The sequence below is a fragment of the Carcharodon carcharias genome, chromosome 22 (assembly GCF_017639515.1).
Source record: "Carcharodon carcharias isolate sCarCar2 chromosome 22, sCarCar2.pri, whole genome shotgun sequence".
Taxonomy (NCBI): Eukaryota; Metazoa; Chordata; class Chondrichthyes; order Lamniformes; family Lamnidae; genus Carcharodon; species Carcharodon carcharias.
The window spans coordinates 62,134,553-62,155,568 of NC_054488.1; the positions used below are offsets into that span (position 1 = coordinate 62,134,553).

Sequence of the window (21,016 nt, forward strand, 5' to 3'; positions counted from 1 at the left end):
CTTTGTGCACCTTGTTTTTCCTCTCTAATGTTATCTCCTGGTTCCCATCCCCTTGCCAAGTTAGTTTACCTCTTCCCCAATAACACTAGCAATCTGCCCTTTAAGGACATTGGTCCTGGCTCTGTTCAGGTCCCCACCTCTTCAAGAACAGATCCCAATGTCCCAAAAATCTAAAACGCTCCCTCCTGCACTATCTCTCCAATTTCTGACCTGATGAGAAGCCACTATCGTTTTTTCATCTGATCATTCTTTCTCACTATCACCTTTTGCCTTCCTGTCTTTCTGATGTGTAACTTTTGATATTGTGGATTGAAATTTGCAGATATGTGGCTGTGTGTTACTCGAGCACATTCTGGTGTGATTTCCACACTCCCAAACCCTTCACCTTTCTGGAAAACTTTTTCTGAAATAATTAAGAGAAAAGCTTTTCAATCTACTAGAATTTCCCTAGCAATTGTAGCATTCTTCAACTCTGAGCATGCCTCTTTCATAACTGCAGTATTCTCTAGAGTATTCAGAGTTTAGGACATTGGAGTGTTTGGTTATTCTAGTTCCTTTATCATTGATTGATATGCTAATCTCTCTGTTAAATTCTGTGAAGTATCCCTGACGACATGTCACAGGCCCAGGAATACTCTGATAATTGTCTATTGTGAATACCGATCAGAGGAATTGACATGGAAGGTCATAGATATGATTCTTCTCTTCCACTAATATGATTTCCTGCACATCTTAAGGGGGCCTACACATACTATGATTAATATAATTCTTTCGATGGTGTAATTCTACCCAAAAGCTTTCCTTTCATTGGTGCCCAATTACAGTTGTTAACTAAAGGATAGTTTATTACTGAAAAAAGTGACATGCTGTCAAAGCTTATTTGCAAGAACACCAAATTTCAAAGCAGAACAACAGTTTATATTGCATCAGAAGAGGGTGCTGATTGGTTGGCAAAATGACTCTGGCCGAGGCATTGCCATGGAGAATGCACCAGGGAACAGTTAACTGCCAAGCTTTCGTCAAATTTCTGCCAGCGCCCTGTGTCTGATATGATCCACTAGCCATTAGGATGTACAGCCTACATACCTGGCATCACACTGGCATTGAAGTTCATATTCTTATTAAACAGCACGTTGAATTCCTCCAACAGTACCACCTCAAGCAACCTCTAAGCATGAGATTTATAGGGGTCTTACCCATCAGACGAACATGATTTGTTTCAGCCATTCAAACTCACTGTAGGTTTGGGTTGGCTTCTTACGAGTGTTCCGGAATTGTTGGCTGTATGCCTCTGGAACTAACTTGTAGGCACTTAGGATGGAAGCCTTAGTCTGCTCATAATTTAGGGGCACCTCCAGAAGGCAGCATGAAGTAGACCTCTTGGGCTCTCCCTGACAGCTGGCCTTGAATTAACAATGCCTGCATCACTCAGAGCCATTTTAGCTGTCCTGCTATTTTCTCAAAGGTGATTTAAAAAAAAAGACTCCACATCATTCTCTTCAAATTTGGGAAGCAACCTCGCATGTGTGAGGGCATCAGAGAGTGGTTCCGGGTTAGGGGTGCTCTGGGTGGAGAGAGATTTTCCCTTGCAGCTAGCTATTTGCTTTCCCTCTCTCCCTTTGAGCTGCTAGCTCCATTTCCAATTTTCAGAGCTAGAATTCTCTTCCCTTTCTCGGGCTTTCTTCCCCCCCTCCTCCTGAAATTCTAACTGCAATTTAAGCTTTTCCAGCTCGAAATTGGCTAGGGAAGGGGATTCGGAGTCATTTTTGAGCTCTTCATCTGACTGCTCTACTGGTGACATCAGATCCTGATGTTCTGCCAATGCCAGGATTAGTTTGTTTCTTTTGATTTTGCTGGGCAGTTTGAACTGTATCTCCCTAACTACAGCTTTCAATTGATATGTGTGAAGGGCTGCCAAAGACTCCCTGTTTAAATTCTCTTGCTGAGCAAACATTTGGGCATCAAGCATTGCCATTTTCTTAGTGTTAGGACAAGGAATTTGCTGTGGTAAGTTACTCGTCTTAAAATTTATTCCAGCCACCGAGTTTCCCTCTTTTAGCTTCCAGTTGGCTCTTCCATCTCTAATTTGGCTCATCTCTTAACTTGGACTCTGGTCAAATTCAAATTGGATCATTCCTGAACAAGCCCCCAATTTCTGTTAGGGACAGGAGGGGGATTAATTTAAACAGCCCTGATTTCTCCTCCTCACCACCCACACTTAAGCAGAAAGGTGTTTTTGATTCCAGATTTCCCCATTATAAGTGGTGGTGTCGTTTCCCCAACCTTTCTTTTGGAGTGATAGTAATAACCCTACAGCAAATTCGAGATAAGGTTAAATAAGAGGATTGGGTTATTTTATACACACACAAAACGTGGGAAGGAGTTTTGCAACTTCTGTCCCTTTTGCACTCATACAATAAAAGAGGGATAAGAGAAAGGAAGGGGTACCAAGCAAGACTGAGTTATGGTTTCACATGAGCCCAGAGTTCAGAATCAAAAGTTCAGTGGCGTATCCTTCTAGAGGCAAGCAGGCTGAAACTGTTGCAGGATGATCTGTCTTTCCAGAAGCGAGGACTTCGCTGATGGAAGAAGGCATGTAGAGATGAATTAGTGTTATTGGCCCAGTTACAGGAGTTCCGATGTTCCAATAGTTCACAGTATAGATTAGGGTCAGGCAATTTACTTGGACTGAGCTCATTCTGTTGCTACCTTGTTTGGTGGTAAAAATGGTAGATGACCTGGGTTCAGTTCCACATGGCAATAATCAGGTTCTAGCAGCTTGGGAGAGATCATTTGATATACCTCCCACCACTTCTGGCTGCTGGACAAAGGATGTATTTTTCCAGGTCTGAAATCTTGAGAGGTTTAATGGAGGAGTCAGGGTTCCTTTTATCCTTGCAGACAGACCATCTCCGTTGGTGAGAGCTCTGCCGTAGAAATGTGAATGGTGTTGGTGAATTGCTTTGGAATTTGATTTTCTGCAGTCACGGGCATTAGCACCTATTTAAAGATGACAAGGTACGTGCTGGTTTCTGAAGGTTAGAAATTTCTTTGGTATGAGTAATGGCTAATCAGGCAAGTCCGAGGAAAGCTTTTGTCCATCTTTAAAATAGATAATTTTATAAAGTAGCCAGATTGACGTAGGTATATATTTTGCTCCCTGTCTTCGGCATGGGACAGAAGATTTGATAAGAGTATATATAGCACAAATAAACATGGCCAAGTTGGGCCAAAGTGATGTGCTCAGTTTTTGTTTGTGAGGTACATATGTTTTCCTAGTTCTTATTTTATATCTTGGCCAGTAATATGAATATTTCTAGAATTTGTTTTTTGGAAAACAGTTGTTCCTTAAGTTCCTCTGATAGGACATCTGGTAAAACCAATTTATAACTCAGCCATGCAGATCAGTCAGGTGTAATTCAAGATGCGTGTCAAATTAGCTGATCCTAGCAAGGGTCTTGTATAGATTGCTGTGCCTTGGCTAAGAATCAGTGAGCTAGGGTTTCCTGATGGATATACCGTGAGCCCAGTCACGTGAGAACGGGATTAGATTCCCAGATTGCTTTGTATGTGCTGTCACGGTATACACATAAAGAATGGCCACTTGGCAGGACTTCTGCTCCAGCAAAACTCTGTGGCTCAAGAAGTAGAATTGACTAAAGAAAATGGGCCTCACGGTTCAAATCTATTGGTTTCTCCTCAAAGGTTTGAGTTCTGATAGACCAATGTCATCTAACAGAGAAATTAGGCCATGAGACATGGCAGATTGATCAATTTGTATGAAGCAGAGGCCCATCAAATGTTCAAGGCTGTAATAAATAACCACACAGCTTTGCAAACAATGTGGGAAATGAACAGTCCTGCTGCATGTGCTTTATAAACAGTGCAGCTTTTCAGAGAATCTCAATAGTGCACTGCCTTATTCGACTCTTTATCCTGAAAGTGAATAAAAGAAGAGACGAACCAAGGTTTGCACCATTTCCGGGCATCTTGGTACCAACCGCCCTCGAACCATTAGAAGGGAACAAGAAGTCTTTATAAGGTTCAGTCTGCTGGCAGCCTGTATAAGGACTCGGGAAAAAAAATTGGAAGAGGTAGTGATGAATGTTTCATGGGGGGTAATGAGAGAGAGAGAGAGAGAGAGAGAGTTTCTTTATTGGCCTTCAAAGCCTCCACTTTTGCCAGACAGTCAGAAAAGGACAGTATCATGGTGTGTAGCTGTATGAAGTACTGTGAACATAGGGTGACTGTGTGTGGGCCTGCAAACTCTCTATTCAGCTGGCCAAAATTATTTTAAAAAGAACAATTGTTTTATCTTTTTAATTTAGTTTTATTTTATGCAAAATGAACACCATCTCCGTCCCATTCCCAGGCATACAAGCTTTTTGAATTTTTCCCTTTTTCTCTTACCACTATAACTTTAAGCATTCCTTTGGCTCTGTTTTTCCAATGCTTTTTCCTGCCCCGTGCCTTAATTTCTCTTGTATCCGTATTTGCTGCTGGCAGCCTGTTCTTGTCTCCAACTTCCTCCCCCCACTGTCCCGAGCAACCTCCCCTGAACTGGTGTAAAATGGGTTTTATCTTTCTCTGCACGCCTTCACTATTTTTTAACAGGTAGGGTATGTGGAGGCAAGTGATATCATGGAATGAGGGAATATTGTGGGTACTCTAGTCATAGGAAAGGGGAGATTTAAAAGGATAGAGAGTGTGCTGCCAGTTGAACGGAAGCTCTGCGTTCAGAGCTGATGCCACTCAACCCAAAATAAAATCACCTCTTGTTTGTTCTTCGTAGCAAAGGTGAACATTTTCATCATTGGGATGTTTGGTAGGGTTCCGGTGGGTGCTTGGGTGACTGTTCAGGCTGTTCTGCACCTGGAAGGTTCTGCTGCAATTAGGACAGGATACCGTAGACAATTGAGTTTTTGGGCAACTTGCTCTTTTGGGATATCCTCTCTTTGTGCTTTCCCTCTGTCTCTGATATGCACTTGCTTTCGAAGGATGCTGCACTGTGGTTTAGTTGGTTGTGCCAAATGCTGTGATTTTGAGCAAGCTTCTCCCAGGACTTGAAGTTGACACCAACCTTCTAATCAAAGCTTTCAGTGTATCCTGGTAGCACTTCTTTTGACCACCATGAGAGCACCCCAGAATCAAGCTGTCCATAGAAGAATCGCTTTGTTAAGCAGTGTCAGGCATTTTGGCTACGTGACCAGCTCACATCAGTTGTGACTCTCAATATGGTGTGGATGATGTGGATGCTTGGCATGCCAAATGGCTGAGCACCTCAGTATCTGGTATCTGATTGTCCTGCCATCTGATCTTCAGAAGCTTTTGAATGCAGTTTAAGTGAAAGTGGTTGAGCTTCTTGGCATGACGCTAGAACACAGTTGAAGTCTCGCATCTGTAAAGCAGAGTTAGTAGGACTTTTTAAAATTTATTCTTTTGCAGGATGTGGGCAACATCAGCAAGGCCAGCATTTGTTGCTCATCCCTAATTGCCCTTGAGGTGGTGGTGAGTTGCCTTCTTGAACCACTGCAACCCTTGTGGCGAAGGTACACCTACAGTGTTATTAGGGAGGAAGTTCCAGGATTTTTACCCAATGACAGTGAAGAGAGGGGAACTTGCAGGTTGTGATGTTCCCATACATCTGCTAACATTGTCCTTCTAGGTGGTAGAAGTTGTATGATTGGAAGATGTTGTTGAAGGAAGCACGGTGAGTTGCTATAATGCATCTTGTAGATGGTACACACTGCTGCCACTGTGCGTCGGTGGCAGATGGGGTGCCAATCAAGCACGCTGCTTTTGACCTGGAAGTGTTGAGCTTCTCAAATGTTGTTGGAGTTGCACTCATCCAGACAAATGGATAATATTCCATCACACTCCTGACTTGTGTCTTTTAGATGGTGGACAGGCTTTGGGGAGTCAAGAGCTGAGTTAGTTGCCACAGAACTCCCAGCCTCTGACCTGTTCTTGTAGCCATAGTATTTATATGGCTAGTCCAGTACCGTTTCTGGTCAATGGTAACCCACAGGATGTTGATGGTGGGGGGTTTCAGCAATGGTAATGCCATTGAATGTCAGGGGGAGATGGTTAGATTCTCTCTTGTTGGGGATGGTCATTGACAGACACTTGAGGTGTGAATGTTACTTGCCACCTATCAGCACAAGCCTGAATGTTTTCCAGGTCTTGCTGCATTTGGACATGGACTGCTCCAATGACTTCAGTTTTGCCAGGGCTCCTTGGTGCCATACTCGATCAAATGCTGCCTTGGTGTCAAGAGCAGTTACTCCTGCCTCACCTCAGGAGTTCAACTGTTTTGTCCATGGTTTGACCAAGGTTGCAATGAGGTCAGGTGGCCCTGGTGGAACCCAAACTGAACATCAGTGAACACGTTATTGCTGTGTAAGTGCCGCTTGATAGCACTGTCGATGGCACCTTCCATTACTTTGCTGCTGATCGAGAGTAGACTGATGGGGCGGCAATTGGCCCAGCATTTTATGGACAGGACATAGCTGGGCAATTTTCCACATTGCTGGGTAGATGTCAATGTTGCAGCTGTACTGGAACAGTGAAGTGGAGTGAATCAATTTGGCAGCTGTGATGCTGAGGAGCTCAGGAAGAGGCCAAGTTTTATCATCCCTTTGGCACTTCTGGCTGAAGATTGTTGCGAATGCTTCAGCCTTGTCATTTGCACTGATGTGCTGGGCTCCCCCACCATTGAGGATGGGGATATTTAAGGAACCTCCTCCTCTAGTTTGTTGTTTAATTGTCCGCCACCATTCACAACTGGATGTGGCAGGACTGTAGAGCCTAGATCTGATTGGTTAGTTGTAGGATCAGTTAGCTCTATCATATGTTGTTTCTGCTGTTTGGCATGCAAGTAGTCTGTGTTATAACTTCACATTTTTAGGTATGCCTGGTGCTGTTCTTGGCATGTTCTCTGCGCTATAGCTCTGTAGAATTTCAGTTTGGCGGGCAGACTTCCTCCTCTTCATTCCCAGACTGATGTTCAAAGTCTGCCGAAAGCAACACTTGCTTTGGCAATTCTTGCTGTGTCTCATCATCAATGTAGACAGCTTGAGAAAAGTGTACAGCTGAGATGAGTGACCCTTTCCACTGCTGAGTTTCTGGCCATGGACTGAAATCTTGGGCTCAAGATAGAGTTTTACTGGAGCAGGCCGGTATGTTACTTCAGTTTTCTTTGTACTGATCATAAGGCCAAAATTGTCACATGCATTGTAGAACAAGTCAACGATACATTGCTTGTCCACCACCTCTGAACCGGAAGCTAGTGCACAGTCATTGGCAAATAGGAAATTGCGAAGTATTTTCTTAAAGAATTGACCTTTGAATGGAGCCATCCTAGCTTCCCACCCATACGTACCTGATTTCGATGGCAATATCACCAGAGTGGAAGACATCAGAGAGCATGGCAGAGAAAAACATGCTGAGGATTGTTGGCACTAGCACACAGCCCTGTCGAACTTCATTAGTGACTGGGAATAGGTCAGAAGACTCGCCATCATTCAGGAAACACGCAGCAAGCCTTCTTGGAACTGTCAAACCATTGTGATGAATTTGTCAAGGCAGCTGAATTTCTCCATTGCCTTCCCAAGGCCCTCATGGCCTACTATGTCAAAGGCCTTGGTCAGGTCAGCAAATGTGGTATAGAGGTCCATGCACCGTTCTTGGCATTTCTCCTGGAGCTGTCTAATTACAAAAGCCTTATCGGTTGTTTCTGAAATCAGAGTTTCTGGCAGCAGATCTTGGTTGAGTTGTTGCACTTAACAGTTCAGAAGGTTTCTGGCAAAGAATTTTCCGGTGATGGAGAGAAGTGAGATTCCTCTATGCTTGTCACAAGATTGGCGAGTTCCTTGCTGCTTGTACAGGTGGACAGTGGAGGCATTGTTGCATTCTTGTGGGATGGTTCCTTGTTCCCACAGATGCTGAAAGAGTTCAGTGAGCTTGTTGACCAGGCATTAACCTCTAGCTTTGTGGACCTCAGCTGGGATAGCATCGGCTCCTGGAACATGGCCACTAGACAAGGAGTTTGTTTGCGTTTGTTGTTCCTAACATGGTGGGAGGGTCATCAAAAGACCAGTGATGACAACCCAGTGATGGCAGCTTGTTTAATGTTTTTTCATTGATGGATGAAGCCAAGTGAGGATGTGATTTCTGCCTATCCTTCTAGAATTTTGGCTTTTTCTGTGAGCAGTGTTGACCCGACAGCTGTGAGGATTGTGAACGAACCTGTGGATGGAGTTTGGAGCATAATAGAACCTCTTCCAGTCTTTGTGGTCAACATATTACTGAAGTTTGTCTACTTTCTGATTCAGCCAAGTGTCTTGCATCTCTCTGAGCTTACATTGGATAGTCCTACGGATCTTTTGGTAGGCATCGTGCTTGGATACCAATGACTTGTCATTGTGGTAAACTCTGTAGAGACAATGTTTCTCCTCCAGTAGTTTCTGGATTATTCATTGTTTTCATCAAACTGATCTTGGTGCTTATGAGAGGTTGGGCCAAGGACCCTCGAGTAGTGGAGTTCACTATATCTCTGAAGTTTGCCCAGTTATCCTCAATGTATTGAGCATCCTTTTTCACAGTGGCCTGAGCTGCCTGTGTGCAGGTTTGCAACTGCAGCTCCCAGTAAATCTACACTTACTGTCACATCACATACCCATTGACATAGGACTTGTGGCAGATGGATAATGGATGACAAATGATAGAAGGATGATAAACATGACTTGAATGTGAATTGGATTATAATGAGGGAGAGTTGCGCATCATCAGCCTCACTCTCTTGTCCTGGCCTATATGGTCCAGTGGCAAGACGAGTATAGACAACTGGCGTTAAATCCAGAGGCAATGGGTGACCTGGACATCTCCTCTGTCTTGTTGAACTCTGCGTGTTCCACAACGCGATGCTGATCTGCCTTCAAGAGCGTTGGACTTTGGACTTTAGATTGGTCTCATCTGCCCAGTCTACAGGAATAAGTCTTTGCAGGGTACTCAATTATTTTTTTCATTCATTGATGGGATATGGGCATCACTGGTTAGGCCGACATTTATTGTCCATCCCTAATTGCTGTTGAGAAGGTGGTGGTGAGCAGCCTTCTTGAACCGCTGCAGTTCATAAGTTGCCAAGGGTAGGAGACCTGACAGCTACCTTCACCTGGTTAGACGCACCTGTCGAAGTGGTCACTGGGGTGCGCTTGTTGTCTTATGCTAACAACTACTTGGAGCCACAAGTACGAGTTGGATGAAGATGAGGACCAATACAGGATGTGCCACTCAAGTGCCGTGAACTGATCTGTAAGAGGTGCTATCCCTCCCTTAAATCCCCTCAAAAAACACCTAATGACATTGTAGAGCCAGTCAAATGAACAGCTACCACTTCAGATAATGTACCTGCTCTGTCTTGAAGTATCTTGGTTATGAAACCGTTTGTTTAGAAAGAGACGCATGACAAGAAGTCTGTGTCATTCTTAACATAATCAAATCATGTATTTTTTAAATAAATGGATGTATTTCCTCTCCTCATCTGGCATTCTAGCTCTTGCTGGGATAAGGTTCTGCATGTGCCAGCTGCCCCCTGTTGGCTAGGTGGCATTTTTCCAAATGTGAGCTTCAAAATATGAGTGTAAACCTAATCCTGTCAACCAATGTCCATAAGCTGGTAGCTTCAAGCAGAGGTCACCGGATAGTGACCTGCTCCAGGAGCTCTGTAGTTTTATGTTTCCTCCTGAACCCAGGAGTACTGAGGATGACTGTAACTGTCGCCACTGGCCAAATTTAAACATTTAAGTAGCTCAGCATAGATGAACAAGAGAACACCGAGAACTTTCTAATCAACATAATTCATTACATGCAATATGATGCATTGATATTACTGTGCGAGTGAGGCTATTATGATTATATTTATGTTGCTTAAGTAACGCAGACGTTTACAGCACGGGAGGAGACTACTTGGTTCATTGTGCATATGTTAGTTCTTTGGCATAGTGCAAAACTAATCCTGCTGGCCGTGTATCCCGGCCTGGCCGTGTATCCTCGTGAGGCCCTTAGTCGTCGTGTTCCTACAGAAAAGAGCCCCAGCATGTTCAACCTCCTTTTGAAAGGTATAATCTCTCATTTCTTGTATGATGTTAGCAAATCTATTTTGTACCTTCTGTAATGCCTATATCTTTTTTTATAATATGGAGACGAGGACAGTTCACAAAATTCCAAATGTGGTCTAATTCAGATGATATACAAGTTTAACTCTTAAATTTTATCCCTCTAGAATGAACCCCAGTGTTTTGTTTTTTTTTTTAAACAGCTTTATTAACCTGTGTTGCTCTTTTTAGTGGCTTGTGTATCTATATCCCCAAATCTCTCTGGTCCCATGTAGTTATTTTCAAGGAGGATGTGGCTGCCTTATTCTTCCTACCAAAAAATGTATTACCTCATGGTTCTCTATATTGAACTTAGTTTGTCAATTTCACACCCATTCTGAAATTTTACTAATTCTTTCCTGCATTTTGTCACAGCTCTCCTCTATATTAACTACTCACCCATCTGCAGATTTTGAAGCTGTACTTTCAATTAATGAATCCAAATCTTTTACGTAATTGGTGACCAACAATTCCCAGCATTTGCCAATTTAAGTAACTGCAGCCAACTTGCTTTCCAATCTGCTATAGTACTTCCCCTCTGACATGCAATAAAAGAACAACTGTAATTATGGGTGACTTTAATCTGCATATAGATCGGGCAAATCAAATTAGTAATAATATCGTAGAGGAGGAATTCCTGGAGTGTATACAGGATGCTTTTCTGGACCAATACGTTGAGGAACCAACTAGAGAACACACCATCCTAGACTGGGTATTGTGTAATGGGAAAGGAATAATTTGCAATCTTGTTGTGCAAGGCCCTTTGGGAATGAGCGACCATAATATGATAGAATTCTTCATCAAGATGGAGAGTGACGTAGTTGATTCTGAGACTAGGGTCCTGAATCTTAATAAAGGAAACTACATTGGTATGAAGCGTGAGTTGGCTATGATGGATTGGGAAGCGTTACTTAAAGGGATGACGGTGGATAGGTAATGGCAAACATTCAAAGAGCGCATGGGTGAATTGCAACAATTGTTTATTCCTGTCTGCCGCAAAAATAAAACAGGAAAGGTGGCCAAACCATGGCTTACAAGGGAAATTAGAGATAGAATTAGATCCAAGGAAGAGGCATACAAATTGGCCATAAAAAACAGACCTGAGGATCGGGAGCAGTTTAGAATTCAGCAAAGGAGGACCAAGGGATTGATTAAGAAGGGGAAAATAGAGTATGAGAGTAAGCTTGCGGGGAACATAAAAACTGACTGTAGAAGTTTCTATAGGTATGTGAAGAGAAAAAGATTGGTGAAGACAAATGTAGGTCCCTGAGTCAGAAACAGGCGAATTTATAATAGAGAACCAAAGAAATGGCTGACTAACTAAATACATAATTTGGTTCTGTCTTCACAAAGGAGGACACCAATAACATACCAGAAATGTTGGGGAACACAGGGTTTAGTGAGAGGAAGGGACCGAAAGAAATCAATATTAGTAGGGAAAATGGTGTTGGGGAAATTGATGGGATTGAAGGCCGATAAGCCCCCAGGGCCTAATAATCTACATCCCAGGGTACTTAAGGAAGTGGCCCTAGAAATAGTGGATGCATTGGTGGTCATCTGAGATTCGATAGCCTCTGGAACAGTTCCTACAGATTGGCGGGTAGGTAATGTAACCGCACTATTTAAAAATGGAGGTAGAGAGAAAACAGGGAATTATATACCAGTCAGCCTGACATCGGTAGTGGGGAAAATTCTAGAGTCCATTATAAAAGATATAATAGCTGAGCACTTGGAAACCAGTGGCAGAATCGGACAGAGTCAGCATAGATTTACGAAAGGGAAATCATGCTTGACAAATCTACTGGAATTTTTCGAGGCTGTAACTAGTAGAGTTGATGAGGGGGAGCCAGTGGATGTGGTTTATTTGGACTTTCAGGAGGCTTTCGACAAAGTCCCACGTAAGAGATTGGCGCATAAAATTAAAGCGCATGGGATTGGGGGTAGTGTATTGAGATGGATAGAAAACTGGTTGACAGACAGGAAACAAAGAGTAGCAATAAACAGGTCTTTTTCTGAATGGCAGGCAGTGACGATTGGGGTACCACAGGGATCGGTGCTGGGACCCAAGCTATTCACAATATATATTAATGATTTGGATGAGGGAACTAAATTTGCAGATGACACAAAGCTGGGTGGGAGGGTGAGCTGTGAGGAGGATGCAGAGATGCTTCAGTGTAATTTGGATAAGCTGAGTGAGTGGGCAAATGCATGGCAGATGCAGTGTAATGTGGATAAATGTGAGGTTATCCACTTTGGTAGCAAAAACAGGAAGGCAGATTATCTGAATGGCTATAAATTGAGAGAGGGGAATGTACAACGAGACCTGGGTGTCCTCGTATACCAGTTGCTGAAGGTAAGCATGCAGGTGCAGCAGGGGGTAAAGAAGGCAAATGGTATGTTCGCCTTCATAGCCAGAGGATTCGAGTACAGGAGCAGGGATGTCTTGCTGCAATTATACAGGACCTTGGCAAGACCAATCCTGGGATGTGTGCAGTTTTGGTCTCCTTATCTGAGGAAGAATGTTCTTGCTATAGAGGGGGTGCAGACTGATTCCTGGGATGGCAGGACTGACATATGAGGAGAGATTGAGTCAGTTACGATTATATTTGCTGGAGTTCAGAAGAATGAGGGGGGATCTCATAGAAACCTATAAAATTCTAACAGGACTAGACAGGGTAGATGCAGGAAGGATGTTCCCGATGGTGGGGGAGTCCAGAACCAGGGATCACAGTCTGAGGATACAGGGTAGACCATTTAGGACTGAGATGAGGAGAAATTTCTTCATCCAGAGAATGGTGAACCTGTGGAATTTACTACCACAGAAAGTAGTTGAGGCCAAAACATCGGTATATTTTCAAGAAGGAGTTAGATATAGCTGTTGGGGCGGGAGGGATCAAAAGATATGGGGAGAAAGCGGGATCAAGCTATTGAGTTGGGTGATCAGCCATGATCATAATGAATGGCAGAGCAGGCTCAAAGAGCTGATTGGCCTACTCCTGCTCCTATTTTCTATGTTTCTATGACTCCACAAGTTCTGACCTTAGTCTTGAGTATACTATGTGGTACCTTATTGAATGCTTTTTTGCAAATGCATATATCACATCCATTGCATTATACTTCTCTTTTTTTCCTGTTAAATACTTCAAAGAATTCAATAAGTTTTGTCAAGCATGACCTTCCCTATTGGAACCTGTGCTGACTAGTCCACTATATTTTTGGTTTCTGTGTTCTACTATTCAGAAAGTATTCCACCATCTATACTACCACTAACGTTAAGCTAATTGGTCAATGGTGCCTTCGACTTGATTTATCTCCTTTTTTATATAGAGTTTAATTTAGCTGTTTGTTCGTTCTTTGGCAAAATTCCCTTTCCTTTTTTTATTCATTTACAGGATGTGGGTGTCACTGGCTAGGCCAACATTTATTATCCTTCCCTAATTGCCCTGAGAAGGTGGTGGTGAGTTGCCTTTTTGAACCACTGCAGTTCATGTGGTGTAGGTACACCCACAGTGCTGTTAGGGAGGGAGTTCCAGGATTTTGACCCAGCAATAGTGAAGGAACGGCAATATATTTCCAAGTCAGGATGGTGACTGGCTTAGACGGCAACTTGCAGTTGGTGGTGTTCTCATGCATCTTTTGCCCTTGTTCTAGTAAAGGTCGTGGGTTTACAAAGTGCTGTTGAAGGAGCCTTGGAGAGTTTCTGCAGTGCATCTTGTAGATGGTACATACTGCTGCCACAATGAACCCATGGTAGAACGGAGTGAAAGTTTAAGGTGGTGAATGGGGTGCCAATCAAGCAGGCTGCTTTGTTCTGGATGGTGTCGAGCTTCTTGACTCTTGTTAGAGCTGCACTACCCTTAGAGATTCTTGCAGCAATGTCTTGGGACTGAGTGATTAACTTCCAACAACCACAACCATCATCTTTTGTGCTCGGTATGACAATTGGAGAGTTTTCTCCCGGTTCCCATTGACTTGAATTTTGCTAGGACTCCCTGCTGTTTTACTTGGCCACATTTTGTGGTTAAAGAAGTTTCTCCTGAATTTCTTGTTGGATTTATTAGTGACTATTTTATATTTATGGCCTCAGTTCTGCTTTCTCCATTAAAATGATTTGCTGCCTATCAATCCTTTTGAATTCTTTTATGGTCCTCTTAACCTGTTTGGCAATCTCTCTACTTTTGTGTTGTCAGCAAACTTGCGTACTGTGCTCTCTCTCCATCCAAGTTCTAATAGTCTTTATTGAATAAGCTTAGGAATGGTACATCTTTTCATTCTTGAATTGATCCTAAATGTGTTGTTGTTTCTTCTTGAACCAATTCGCTGCATTTCAGTTTAAGCTTGAATTTTTGTAACAAGCTTGCTGTCATTCACCTTATTGCATGCCTTTTGAACTCACCCACTGCATTCCCTTTATCCATCAATGAGCTATTTTTGGAGTAAAAAATGCATGTAAAACACAACTCGTTATTAACAGTTCACCTTTAAATCCAACAATAAGCTGCAGCATGATTTGTTGTGCATAATTTTTTTTTAATCAATTGACATTTGTTACAAAAATGCCCTTTTGAAATGGAAAATTGCAGATTGCTCTTATGCCTACACTAGTCACTGAGTAGTGGGGGATCAAAAAAGGTGATGCCTTCTGCTATGTATGAACATTAACTTCAGGCAACCATTCAGTACAAATATAATGATTCAAGTTGTGAGGTCAGCCAGGAGTATTCCCTTCAGTGACTATGCCCTATACTGTCATTCTCTTTAGCCTTGTAGAGACTGATTATGGCACAGCTTTACTTTCCAAGTTTCTGCTGATCAGCTAATCTTTGGTGGAAAATTTGGTGGATGGGAAGGGAATATGGCAGTTTCCTGTTCTGTACATACATATGAACAAGTAGCTGGAGTAGGCCATTCAGCCCCTCGAGCCTGCTCTGCCATTTAATAAGAACATGGCTGACCTGATAGTAACCCGAAACCTGCATCCCACCCACCGCCAATAACCTATCACCCCCTTGCTTAAATCTATGCACCTCTGCCTTAAAGATATTCAAAGACTCTGCTTCCACCTCCTTTTCAAGAAGAGAGTTCCAAAGACTCATGACCTCTGAGTGAAAAAATTGCGCCTCATCTCTGTTTTAAATGGGCGACCCCTTATTTTTAAACAGTGACCCCTAGTTCTAGATTTTTTGCAAGAGGGAACATCCTCTCCACATCCACTCTGTCAAGACCCCTCAGGATCTTATATGTTTTAACCAAGTCGCCTCTTACTCTTCTAAACTCCAGCGGATACAAGTCTAGTCTGTCCAACCTTTCCTCATAAGACAACCTGCCCATTCCAGGTATTAATCTGGTAAACCTTCTCTGAAGTGCTTCCAACTCTTTTTTAAAAATTAATTCATGGGATGGAAGCTTCGCTGGCTGGGCCAACATTTATTACCCATCCCTAATTGCCTATGAGGCAGTGGTGAGCTGCTTTCTTGAACCGCTACAGTCCATGTCATGTAGGTACACCCACAGTGCTGTTAGTGCTTCCTTAAGTAAGGTGACCAATACTGTATGCAGTATACCAAATGTGGTCTCATTAGTGTCCTGTATAACTGAAGCATAAACTATCTACTCTTGTATTCAATTCCCCTAGCAATAAATGTTAACACTCTATTAGCTTTCCAAATTACCTCCTGTACTTGCATACTAGCCTTTTGTGATTTGTACATCAGGACACCAGATCCCTCTGCACCTCAGAGCTCTGCAATCTCTCACCTTTTAGATAATATGCTTCTCTTTTATTCTTCCTGCCAAAATGGACAATTGCACATTTTCCCACATTATACTGCATCTGCCAGATCTTTGCCCACTCACTTACCCTATCTATATCTGTTTGTAGATTCCTTATGTTCTCTTCACAACTTAATTTCCTTACCTACATTTGTGTCAAAAACAAATTTGGCAACTATCCCTTCAATTCCTTCATCCAAGTCATTTATATAAAGTATAAACAGTTGAGGTCACAGCACTGACCCCTGTGGCACACCGCTTGTTACATCTTTCCAACCTGAAAAAGACCCATTTATGCCTACTCTCTGCTTCCTGTTAGCCAGCCAATCTTCTTTCCATGCCAATATGTTATCCCCTATACCATGAGCTTTTATTTTCCTGCATAACCTTTGATGTGGAACAGACGTGCTGAGTGTGCTACCCCCTGCTAACATCATTGAGTCCATCTGCTCTGTAATGGTTGTTTGAACAGAGGTGCCCTGTGAGTGAAGATTTCCACCCAACATGTAATGTAGATCAGACAGGTGTTTCGAGAATAGATTTGACCTGTGAGGATTTTAATTGTAAAATTGGGTTTCTGGTCTTGTGCCCAATGAAACATAAGTTTTAACATCCTGATTCACTTAAAAATGTTACAAAGAATTATCATTAATTTGAAGCAGTAGTCTGTTGTGTATGGTGAAGCATTATTTAACTAGTGAATTCTGATGTCAAAGGGGAACTCACATTGCAAATTCTATCAGCTGTGATTTTAAAAGGGAGCTAAGTTAACTGGAGTTGATCATAAAATTAACATGGAATGTTATATAGCTATGTTGATGCCATTCTTTGCTCACGTTAATACTTCTAAGCTATTGGCAGGTTATCAGAATACTTTTCAAACCATATAAATCTTCATTTCTTTTAACCAGTTTAAAAAAGGACCATAGTGTTAACTCCTCAACATTTTTTTTACTGAAAATACAGTGGGAGTTTCTTCACCCCCTCATCCATCCAAAATCACAAATGAGTTTTTGAAGAAGCATAACTTCATAAACAATTATGCAATCTTAGTGAATTCCAAGTACAAAAAAAACTAATATGAAAAGTAGGAGTATTGCAAGCATTGCATTACATTGCAGTTGTAAAACTAAGTGGCATTAACTTTCTAATAAAACATCTATTCTTGAAACAATAAATCATTGATAAACCTGACATGTTTTCCCTCCGTCTTCATTGCAGATGATCCACAATTACATGGAGCACTTGGAACGAACCAAACTTCACCAGTTGCTTGGGGCAGACGTGCAGGAACCTGGAGTGCACAGCAGAGTTAGGTAAACATTCTTGCTTGTTATCTCCTTTTGGGCAGAATGAAAGTATCGATGTGTTTCTGTGATCATGTGATCAGTGACCCATTTGCCTAATGACAGAGCAGTGAACAATAGTTTGGCTGATGTTGGGACAAGTGCATTGTATAATAGAGCTGTCGCTGGCTAATAGGCTGAAATTAAAATAATTATGCTGAGACCACTGATTTAATAGCTGTAAAATTGTTGATAAAACAGCTTCTCTATTAATAATTGTTTTTGAAAGGATGGTTTTAGGCTTTTAAGCTTCTGCTATTGGCTATGTTTTGTAAGAGCCCAATCTGGTTATTTGTGCGGAATAATGAGGGTTCCTTTTATGTACACGTATTATGTAAGCAGTGGATTTTTGCAACCAATAAGCAGGGTAGCTGTGAGGGGATGGATAACGGAGTGATGGTTGCTGCTGCTGCAGCAGTGATGCTGAGGTGATCAGCGTCGGTTTTTAAATATTAGCAGGATGATGTCATTCTGTGTGAGCTGCTGCAGAATGTAGCTCGCTGGGTGTGCTTGATGGCATTGTTTCGAGCACACGCTTTTGTGGCTGTGGTTGAGTGACAGATTTTTCAGTCCAAGGATACACCCTCAACCCCTGCGTAACCTTCCCCACAGTGTTCTGGTCTCTGAACACAACCATGCCAGCACAGAGCCATGAGTCCTGGTTGCATGCTTCTGTTTGTGTTTGGCTTTGTTGGCGGGGCGGTGGTCATTAATTCAGCTATCCTGGTATCGCTATCTGTTCTGCTGCTTGTGCACTATTCCGTTTCAACAGGCCTTTCAGCACTGACACAGAATTTTCCAAGGAAAATAAGGTACTCACTGGTCCTGTGGCCTATTTCTTGTGTGTGACCCACTGCTGGTATCTTCCATGTTTACATTATGTATCTACAGTTATATCTATATATCTCTTTCTTCTCTTTCCCCTCCTCTGTTTGATCCTACTGAGCAGCTTGTTAAAATGCTTCTGTTTGAATGAATTGTGAATAAGAGCACGTATGCTCCTTCACAAAATTTTATTATGCCTTTATGAATTGTTTATTAACATCCATTTTTTAATGTAATATGTGTTTTTTGGAAGGATTAAGAATTTTGATTTTTTTTTGTTTGTATCTGAATAAAAAAAGCTGCTTGTTTCTGAAAATCTAAACACAGTGAATGATGGTGTTGTACTAGGCATTCTGAGTAATGGACACGGGGTTGTCTGTGAGAATAGTAGACTAATTCTGTTCAATAATAATTGTACTTTTTATTACTTTTCTCTTGGCACAAGTACATAAACTATCTTGTAAGTTGTTAGCAATGTGCAGTAACCAACAATTTGTTTTCTAGTTGGTGACAATTTTAGTTGTGTGCATTTCCAATGTCTTGAAATAAATTTATTATAGTTCTTTGTAAATCAGCATTTTTTGTGTAATTTTAAGTTAATTGAATAAACAACATAACTTTGTTTCAACTTATTTATTGGAGTACTGCTCATCATGTTCAAATGCTGTGATTTGGATCAGTGAAGGTACAAGAATTTATTTTTTAAATGTAAATTGTAATGCAGTATGAAAGGTTTTACTAGATTGCTACATGTTAACTTAAAGCAGCCAACTGGTTTTCTGAATATACTGACGTCAATCTTACAAATAACACTTGTTCCTGGACTCAAGAACCTATTTTGTCATTGGTTGTAATTGTTCCATGCTACAGTTAAAAGACTTGCAGCTCAAACGTCATTCCAATGTTCAGTAAATGTACAATTATTGGAAAACAGTTGATAATTCTAATGTTTTATGATTATGATTGGATGTCAGATGATGGCATAATATAACAATTAAACATCATAGCATTTAAAATGCAAACTGCACGATGGCACAGTGGTTAGTGCTGCTGCCTCTAGCTCCAGGGACCCGGGTTCGATCCTGACCTCCGGTGTGGAGTTTGCACGTCTCCCCGGGTCTGCATGAGTTTCCTCTGGGTGCTCTGGTTTCCTTCCACTGTCCAAAGACATGCTGGCTAGGTGGATTGGCTACGGTAAATTGCCCCTCAGTGTGTCTGTTTGTGTGTGTTTGAGTGCCCTGTGATGGACTGGCGTCCTGGGTGCACCTTGCATAGCACCCATTGCCTGTCGGGATAGGCTTTGACTCCCGATGACCCTGAATTGGATGAATAGTGAGCGAGTGAGTTTAAAAATGCACCTAAAGAGTTAACATGTTAAGTTAACAGTGAAGATTAAGGCTTCCAGCTTGTTAATCATTCATGTGTAAATTCACATTCTATGAGAAGAGTCACAACTTCAAACTGCCCTGTTTGAGAGCTACAGCCATTGCCAACAGGGAGAGTTGAATATTAAAGTTGCAGTGTAAATCATGAGGTTGTATGTTAAATTGATTTTATAATTCTTAGAATAAGTTAAAAAGATACATTGCAACTGTCATTCACCAATTGTGAACTTGAACGGTGTCATTTAAATCTGTGAGGTTCATAATGCGGCCTGAGAGCTACTTGTGATCTACTGTTTTCCATCTGTAGCCCCCAAGAGACTTGCTATTCAATGAGTGTCTGGGCCTTTGCCTACTTTCCAACTGTGATATTGCTGGATCTGTGATATATAGACTGATGCAAAAAAATGATATAGATGAATGGGTATTGGGATTATGGCCCTCAACAATCTGCTACAACTTGGAATAAAATTCCTAGCAGAGTGCAAATGTGGCCACATTCTGCTATCAAGATTTGAAAAGATTATTAATAAATGGTTTGTGTTGTTGCATTCGTTTGTACTTGTTTTATTCAATTGTTTGCTTTTCTAGTATTGTTTAATTTTTGGAAGTGACCCTTTTTGCAAGATTTTCACTTTTGTACTAATTCTTCATACTGAAAGAGGTATTATAGGCTCAGCCTAACAATGGTAGTTGAGCTAATGTTGTGATGTTGGACACAGTTATGCATGCATTGTGCTCAGTATTAATAAGTTTTTTTTATTCTTTCACGGGATGTGGGCTTCGCTAACCGAGCCAACATTTATTACCCATCCCTAGTTGCCCTTGAGAAGGTGGTGGTGAGCTGCCTTCTTGAACCGCTGCAGTCCATGTCGTGTAGGTACACGCACAGTGCCGTTAGGAAGTGAGTTCTAGGATTTTGACCCAGCAACAGTGAAGGAACGGTGATATATTTCCAAGTCAGGCTGATGAATTACTTGGAGGGGAACTTCCAAGTGGTGGTGTTCCCATATATCTGCTGCCCTTGTCCTTCTAGGTGGTAGTGGTTGTGGGTTTGGAAGGTGCTGCCTAAGGAGCCTCGGTGAATTCCTACAGTGCATCTTGTAGATGGTACACACTGCTGCTACTGTGCGTCAGTAGTGGAGGGAGTGAATGTTTGTTGATGTGGTGCCAATCAAGCGGACTGCTTTGTCCTGGATGGTGTCCAGCTTCTTGAGTATTGGTGGAGCTGCACTCATCTAGCCAAGTGGGTAGTATTCCATCACATTCCTGACTTGTGCCTTGCAGATGATGGATAGGCTTTGGGGAGTCAGGAAGTGAGTTACTCGTTGCAGGATTCCTAGTCTCTGACCTGCTCTTGTAGGCACAGTATTTATATGGCTACTCCAGTTCAGTTTCTGGTCAATGGTAACCCCCAGGATGTTGATAGTGGGGGATTCAGCGAAGGTAATGCCATTGAATGTCAAGGGGTGGTTGGATTCTCTCTTGTTAGAGATGGTCATTGCCTGACACTTGTGTGACATGAATGTTACTTGCC

At 42.0% G+C, this 21,016-nt stretch overlaps 1 protein-coding gene across 2 annotated transcripts in view; it reads left to right on the forward strand.

Annotated features, from left to right (window-relative positions):
- LOC121293722 (C-Jun-amino-terminal kinase-interacting protein 4-like) overlaps positions 1-21,016 on the forward strand; it is a 240,007-nt gene that overhangs the window by 116,406 nt on the left and 102,585 nt on the right. For both annotated transcript variants that reach the window (XM_041216938.1, XM_041216939.1), the window contains exon 4: positions 17,148-17,242. In XM_041216938.1, coding sequence (XP_041072872.1) covers positions 17,148-17,242 — 95 coding nt within the window. The remainder of the gene's footprint in view (positions 1-17,147; positions 17,243-21,016) is intronic.